Source organism: Uloborus diversus, unplaced genomic scaffold (assembly GCF_026930045.1).
Source record: "Uloborus diversus isolate 005 unplaced genomic scaffold, Udiv.v.3.1 scaffold_1005, whole genome shotgun sequence".
Classification (NCBI taxonomy): domain Eukaryota; kingdom Metazoa; phylum Arthropoda; class Arachnida; order Araneae; family Uloboridae; genus Uloborus; species Uloborus diversus.
Window position 1 is genome coordinate 1 of NW_026557661.1, and position 8,091 is coordinate 8,091.

The 8,091-nt window shown below is 36.2% G+C and overlaps 1 protein-coding gene across 1 annotated transcript; it reads right to left on the minus strand.

Moving 5' to 3' along the window:
• Positions 1–359: 359 nt before the first annotated feature.
• Positions 360–2,405, minus strand: LOC129232048 (tripartite motif-containing protein 2-like). Its single transcript, XM_054866285.1, has one exon. It carries the CDS (start codon positions 2,403–2,405, stop codon positions 360–362), a length of 2,046 nt encoding a protein of 681 aa, XP_054722260.1.
• Between the last annotated feature and the right edge of the window lie 5,686 nt (positions 2,406–8,091).

An 8,091-nucleotide genomic window follows, 5' to 3' on the forward strand; every position in this document is an offset into this window, starting at 1 on the left:
ACATGCTGATACTAATGAATGAAAATATGTTACCATGTGCTAATACATAAGGACTTTTAATATAGTATTAGGACTTAATGAGTAATGGTTGACATTCTAGTCGTTTTCAAGGTCAAGAAGTTCTTACATATGCATGTTAAGTACTATAAAAGCAAATATATGTTAGCTATGTTCTCTCAAGGCTAAAAGATTATAAAATACATTTCAGATACTTTAAACAGACAATATTCATAGCTTCTTAAAAACTAATTGTCATCTTTTGAAGATAACAACAAAATTAAATATGTTAAAAGCTAAAAGCAGATGAGTATTTTCTAGGTTATGGCGTTCGATGTGAATTCAGTTTAACAATTTTTGCACTATCGGTATCTAAATTTTTTAATGCAATCATTTCCTAGATCAACAACTATTACATGATAATTCTTTGTGACTTCTAAACCACTTGGTCTCTTCAACTTGGACTCATGACTATCAATAGAAAACTGCAAATTACCAGACTGGTAGCTGAACACTTGGACAAAACTGCCATTTTTTTCACACTTTGTGGCTAAGAGGTTGCCTTTGCCATCATAAATGATGCCGCCATAGTGACTTTTCCCTTTTCCTTCAGAATAAATCTCCCTCAGGTATTTCCCAGCACTTGAAAAGACTTGAATCCTTGAATCACTAACAATTATTTCTTCCTGTGGCCCAACTGTTATTGAAGTCATTAAGTTAAACATCCCTGGTTCATTACCTTTTTTCCCAAATTTCTGAATGAAGTTGCCTGTTGACTCGAAGACAAAAACAGAAGAAGCACCATTATCGGCAACTAATATGTGCCCTTTACTGTTGACTGCCAAATCTATGGGCTCCACAAAATCGGGGTGAGTAAATTTTTGAATAAATGAACCTTCTGTGTCTATTTCGGTAATATATTTTGTTCTCCAATTTACAATCAGCAAAGTATTTTTCAATGATAAAGCAATGCCAGTGCCACTACGCTCTTCCATACCCAAATTGACAATATGGCCGATCAATTCAAAATCTTTCTTCAACACTTTAATGCGGCTGTTTCCAGTATCAAGAATGAACAATTTTTCGCAATTTGACATGGCAAGACCAACAGGCTGCAGGAAATGGATATCCCCACTCCCACGCAAGCCATATTTAGAAATAGGATTTATGTGCTCCGATGCAACAAAATGAAAAGGACTATCTTTGATTGGACGATCAAACACAGTGACATTAAGTTTGTAGTTGCCCGGTTGCTCGGGGAGGAAACTGACATCGTACATTCCATTGTTCCGATCCAGTAAATGTGTTTTTACACTATCACCATTTTCGTACCTCAAATCAATCACTACAGGATCGCCTCCATCAGTCTGTCTTGTTCCATGGTAATCATATGCTGTGATGCATGCAATAGTTTCCAAATGGGCAGAACAACTTGCCACTAAAGCAGAGCACAAGGCAGGGTAAGTCGTACTGGAGCGCACACGGCCAAACTCTTTAAGAGCTTTTTCGATGTCACTAGAAGCAGAGTTATGATCATGTTCATATTTGAGAAATGCATTTTCTCTGGGTTCCATTATAGCATTTAAAGAATCAAGTTTTTTATTCAGGTCGCTTATTTTATTTGTTATATTGCGAACTTCAACTTGATACTGCAAACCATTGCACTGCTGTTCCACTTTTTCCTTTTCAGTTTCAATTATAGACAGCTGATCAACAAGGATTTTCTTTTTATTGTTCCTAAGTTTTTTGACCAATTCCACAAGTTCAGTTCTCCTATGCTCAATAGCACTAGTAATTTCTTGGATGGATCTATCAATGCTGTCAAATGTGTCTTCAGCACTAGCATCAAGCTTCGTAATTTCATCATTAACATTTTCTGCAGCCCTGTTTAATTTACTGATACATAAGTGTGCTTTGTACAGCAGTATCTCCGACATTCTTTTGATAGCGATGGAAAATGGTATGACAGTGTGCTGGCCACTCTCAGTGCCATTTCCGTGCGCTCCTGTAGTGCAGACTCTGCAGAATACACAATCACATGTTTCACAGAAAAGAAGCTCTTGACTTGAGTGAACAGAGCATTTGGGGATCACTTCTCTTCTCTGCCGAGACATAAGATCAAGGAGTTGATTGACCAGAAAACTTGGAGGTAAGGCATTCACCCCACCTCGCGGAAGAGGTATAGTCTCTCGGCAAATCGGACAGCGGAAAGATCCAGCATCCCTGACACCGTTCCCAGCAGCTATTCTTTCGAGACAGCTGCGGCAGACCGTATGGGAGCAGGGAAGCAACTTTGGTGTGTGTTCTTGGCCATCATAAGTGCACAGACATGTACCACATGTGAGAAAACTTTCGCTGAAGTCCTCATAGTCGATGGACACCGTCTCTACAAGCGTGGAAGAGGTCATCTTTCTTAATTTGAATGCCTAAAACAAAAATTATGATCAACATTTTTGGAGAAAAATTTACATACGTTGCAAATGTAATTTAAATAAACATTTTTAACTACACTGCAACTATAATATAACAGACTGTATAATCCCAAATTGACATTGTAAGAACATTGAGATGAAATGCTTGCAAGGTTAAGGGGGAAAGCCAGTTTAGAAGGGTCAAAAATCTACCTTTTTTTAAGTCATAAAATGTTAGTAAAACTATTCAAGAATAATTTTAGCAGTAAGTTACCGCCCCTAAGCAGGCAGAGCTAAGGCCCAGAACTGCATGCAATATACCAGACAGCCCGGTTATCACTGCCTGAGTCCTACCCTCCAGCTCAGTTATTCACTATTCCTGGCTAAGGACCTCTAATAAGAATGAAACTGCAGTCTCAGGATGTGATAACCGCAGGGCCGGATTTGAAAGTGTGGAGGCCCCAGGGCAACAAAGGAGTGGAGGCCCCTAATCAGGGTTCGAAAAGATCATCACATTTTCGAAAATATCCGATACTTTGATATACACGGCCGAATATTTTGATCTATATGTATTTATCGATATTTTCAATCAGCACTTTGATAACCCCATGCAATCCATTGCTAATAGAAAATTATAACAGATTTTTAATAATTAATTCAGAATTCTTTGTTATTATTAAAAAATGTCGAAAAAAAGGGGGGAAGCGGGAGAAAATTGATGTGTTCAATAGATATTTTCGTTAAAAAATTTCCATTCAAGTCACTTCGTCGAACAATTTTTAAATTTTTGAGCTCAAGAAGCGAGAAGTTGTAAGGACAGACCTGCAAAGGTAACCATTTTTCGGATTTTTTTTTACTTACTTTATTTTTCTTTAATTCATAGGTACAAATTACAAATTAAATGAATAAAAAATAAATATATTGCCACTGAAATGCTCGATCGAAAAAAAAATCGATAGTAAATGGATACTTGCAATCAGGGCTTTCTGATACATCGATAGCAATATTATTTTTGTGCAAGCACTCTTTGTAGAAATACAAAAAAAAAAAGACTGATTGAAAAAACGTAAAACTGGCTGACCCGTGAAAGTTAGGATATTTTGTAAAAATTTTATTGTGGGGGCCCCTTTGTTGTGGAGGCCCCGGGGCAGTAGCCCCGCCTGCCCTCCCCTAAATCCGGCCCCGGATAACCGGGCTGTCTGGTACATTGCAATTCAAGAATATGTTGCCAAAATTTCAATGCAAAATTTTGATTAGTTCCAATACTCATTTTTTCACTGCCTTTTTTTTCAAACATGTTTTTCTCAAAGCGACTATTTTTCAACTAGTGGGCATCTAGCTCAAAAAGTTATTGACTATTCGTTGTAAAAATTTGTGTGAATATTGTTTATTCTATTACAATCTACATGAACCTAACTCTGGGATGATATTGCTATTAAAAATAATTTTAATGAAAAAAAGGTGAAAAATATGAGACATTGCAATCATACACCTCAAAAACATGCAATATTAACCTTTTTTGATCACAAATAGGTTCACATTCTAAGGAAATATGTTGTTAAGGGGAAAAAAAAATTATTGATTACAGATAAAAATTGTGAGTTCGGTAATACCCGCCAGCAACAAGCTCTGATCGCAACCGTCAATGGACAGGACAGCAGCTTCTAACTCCACTATTTGTGGCGGCAATGTAAAGGTCTGGATTAGCGGTCACCAGTCGCCAAAAGTGGTGACCATGTTTTTACTTTTTCAAGGCAATCCTGGGCTACGAAAATATGCTTTCATTTGTTGGTAAAAACCTTCACTTTAGGCTATTGAAGACAATTCCTAAACTTTTAGAAGGTTTCAAAAAGTATTAGAACTTTTTAAAACCTTCTTAAACTTCCTTTCCTTCTTCCTTATGAAAATTATCCCATTAGCTAACCGGCCGGTGAATTGTTCCCCAGAGATAAAAATTCCAACCGTGATTCATATGTTGCTTACCATCGCAATGGTGTGACATAATGGGCAAAACTGTTGAGTAATTTTTTGTTGGATACATATTAAAAACAATTCTAAAGTTTTACAGTTTAAAATGTTAACTGTGTTGAGTTGTTTTGGCCAAGTAGTTTATGTTTGTGTGACTATGCGTCACGCCATTGCATAGTGGGAACGGAAATGTATAATAAGGAGAGTTAATCAAAAACCCTCTCAGCTCTTATCTCTTTCCGGTACCACGGCTGCAATTCGAGGGTTGTTTTGGTGCTGAGATTGTACCTGGGAGCTGATGACTACAGTTTAATTTTTTCATGTTGAGGACATGGTTAGTTCATTAAAAATATGTAATAAAGTTTGTTTTACCCTGATAAAAGAACAAGCGTGTTCTAAAATCCCCTCAGTGTGTGCAAACATTTATTGTTATGAGAGTTTTTGTTGGTAATGCTGAAGATAGGACTAACAGGGTCTATGAAGGTTTGTGTTGGACGAAGTGGGCGTAGCCGTACCTTCTAACCTAGTGTCTTAGATGAACTAAATGCATCTAGGAGTCTGGCCGGACTGGATGTCTGTACGAGGGTTCTTCAGCAGATGGGGCGGGCCCTGATGTTCAGGGGTCTACTGAGAATAAAGCATGATTGCCGTCCACATGTGGAATGGGCTGTGTCGACTATTCTTGGTATCCGTTTAATAAATTCACAATAGATACAGTAAAATCTCTCCAATACGGACACTAACGGGACAAATTTTTTTGTCCGCAATAAAGAGGTGTCCGCAGGACAAGGGTTTAATAATGTTATTTGCATTGGAACTGGGGAATTAAAAATTGTCCGCATAAGAGGGGTGTCCGTCTTTGAGGGGAGTTTGTTAGGAGGGGTTTTACTGGTACTTTATTATAAAAAGCAATTAAAGCCCTGGCACCTTGGATAAGTACAAGTTTTATTTCAGACTCCTTGGGAAAAATTAAGATACCCAAGTGATGTGTACCCCCGTAGTACTATTTTTTTTTTCAGGAGTCCATGACACAAATCAAAAATAAAAACTAGTCTGACAGATAAACTAACATTAGGTTAATTTTAAAGTCTAAATTGGCGTCGAGAAATTATTTTCTAGAAGAAAATTGTCTAGAAATAAATTCTTTAATTGCTGGGATGATAAATAAAAACATGCACTGAAGGGGGAGGGGTCAAAGTTTTACTAGGCTTGGGTTCTTTCATTTTTTTATGGGACCGTATTACAGTATTTGATTCCCCCCCCCCTTTAATGCAGAAGAGTTTTAAAGTGCTATTACATGAACATAACCAATTAAACCAAACTAAGTGTTAATACTATGTGTCAAAGAACACAATCTTCATCATTTTTTTTTTTTTGCCAAGATTGAATATGAAAAAGCGTTCTTTGTGTGTTTGTTCTGTTGTTATATGAATCAACTGTGTGTGATGGACCAATACCAATCTACAGTAGGCGCCGCTTAATGTGATCACGGTTAATGTTATCATTCGCTTAATGTATCAGAATCACGAAGTCCCGGAACACTTGTATGATAACACACGTTGAAAAAGTCGGATATTGTAATCAACTTCTTCGTTTATTATTATCACTTTTTCATAAGCTTTCAATTTTTTCCCGTTATTGTTCCTCAATTAACAGAAATACATAGGCAAAACCTGACGAGACTAACTTTCTGTGTAGCATTTTGGTTTTCTATAGCAGTTCAAAACTTTTCTAGGAATGAAGCTACAGAAAGTTCGCCCCCAGTGACCACAGATTCCCCCTAAGAAAACTTTCTTTTGCACCTAAAAAAATTCACTCGCTGGACATGGCATTGATGTAGGAACTCCATTGTTGCCATTGCTTTGTAAACTATTAAAGAATTGTGTCGAGATTGAAAACTAAACTAAATTTAAACAACAAGCAAAACCATGCTGGAAAAGATAGAAAAGCTGAATGTGCTTTGAAACTGGTTTACGAATGTCAGGGAAAATAGTCATATTTTACTCTTCACCTATTACTATGTGATTAAAAATTGCATAATTTAGCTTTAATTTTTTATAATTCGGACGCAAAAAATCAATCGGAGAGCATGGCATAAAATTAAACAGACGGTAGACATAGTATGTAGCGATAACAAAATGCAGTACTATAATAATACTGTACAGTAGATACAGTAATTATATTCGACGCACTTTTTAGTTGTTCAAGCATATCGAAAATCTTTAAGTTTCTTTAGTTGTCTGAAACTTTCTATTTTTACTTCCATTTTAAAACTTTAGATTAACAGCCCGCTTATGTGAAATCATGCTTTATCAACTTTATATTTAAAATAGAAAAAGATGCGGGGTGGCGATTTGCAAATTAACAAAGCAATGTTTCGACTAGTACAGTGCCGGGTACTTTTACTTTCAGTGATGATAAAGGGAAAAGGAATTTACGAAAGTAATATTTAGTACCCAATAAAAATGGTGATACCTAAGTCCTGCAATTCCTTTCCGAAAACTTTCGTGTTGCGGGATGAGGAATTCGCGTAAGCTCCAAAATTCGTTACTCGAGAAAAGCTATCTATTTAGCCATTTCGCGTAAGTCGGAGCGCGAGTCCACTGTAGTTTAAAATTGCACATTGAAGTAAAGTAAGCGTCTTAGTTACGTTTCACATTTCGGATATTTATTAATATTTGATTATAAATATTAGTACCGTTTGGGATATTTTCCTTATTTCTTTATTTTTGCTTTTTTCCTAATTGAGTGTTGATATATCAACAAACTAAAAGTCAATTACTATATATTGTTAGTTTTTGAGGTCATTCGGTAAAATTGAAAACTGCTCTTATTTCATTTTATCAGTAGCGTAAGAAAGGAGATGGTGTCCAGGTCCCGACCACTAGCTTGAAATTCAAAAATCAATTAACTGGTTCCTACAAAATATAAGCTTCTATAAAATTAAATCCTACAATGAAGATTAAATTTTTTCTCCTTTGTTTAAAAGATGTTTTTCACCATCTAAATCCATTTTATGTACATTATATGTATGTCATTCTTTGCACTTCTTGAACGAAATATTTACTGTCAGGAAAGGATTAAAAACTTGAAGGTGGAAGTCTTTCAAGTTTTTCAATACTTTCTCGCAGCTAAAATTTGTAAAAATCGTAAAAAATGTTAGGGCTCGACCGATGCATCGGCCAGGCCGATGCATCGGAGCCGATGGTTCAACAATTTATCCATCGGCATCGGAATCAGCGGCCGATGCTAACTTGCAGGAAACATCGGCCCATCGGACTTAAAAAACATCGAAAAGCCGATGGAATTGGCCGATGTTTTCGATAAAAAAAGCCCTTTGATGTTTTACTTTTTAATGCAAAGGGAGTTATTTTTTTCATATATAATTATTTACTTAAATTTCAGTATGACTTTCTATTTTAGTCTCCTTTGAAAGAGTTTTTAATACTGCATTCAGGTAGCAAACAAGTTAATTATTGCTTTGTTTCTTGCAGCTGGATGTACGTATGTATTTCTCATAAGTCATAACTCAAAAATGCTAAGCTGTAGAAGGATAAATTTTCGCATGTGGGTTGTGTGCGTACGTTCCAGTTGTGCACTTCCCTTTTTGTTTTCGATCGGGTATTCTGAAAAGCCTCTTTATTCATTTTTTGTGACTATTAATTACTTATTTCAATGCAAAACTAATAAAGCGTCTCAGACTGACGATCATTTG

Bases quoted from the DNA above. Each gene is read 5' to 3' on its own strand.
- LOC129232048 (XM_054866285.1), bottom strand. From the start codon at position 2,405: ATGACCTCTTCCACGCTTGTAGAGACGGTGTCCATCGACTATGAGGAC.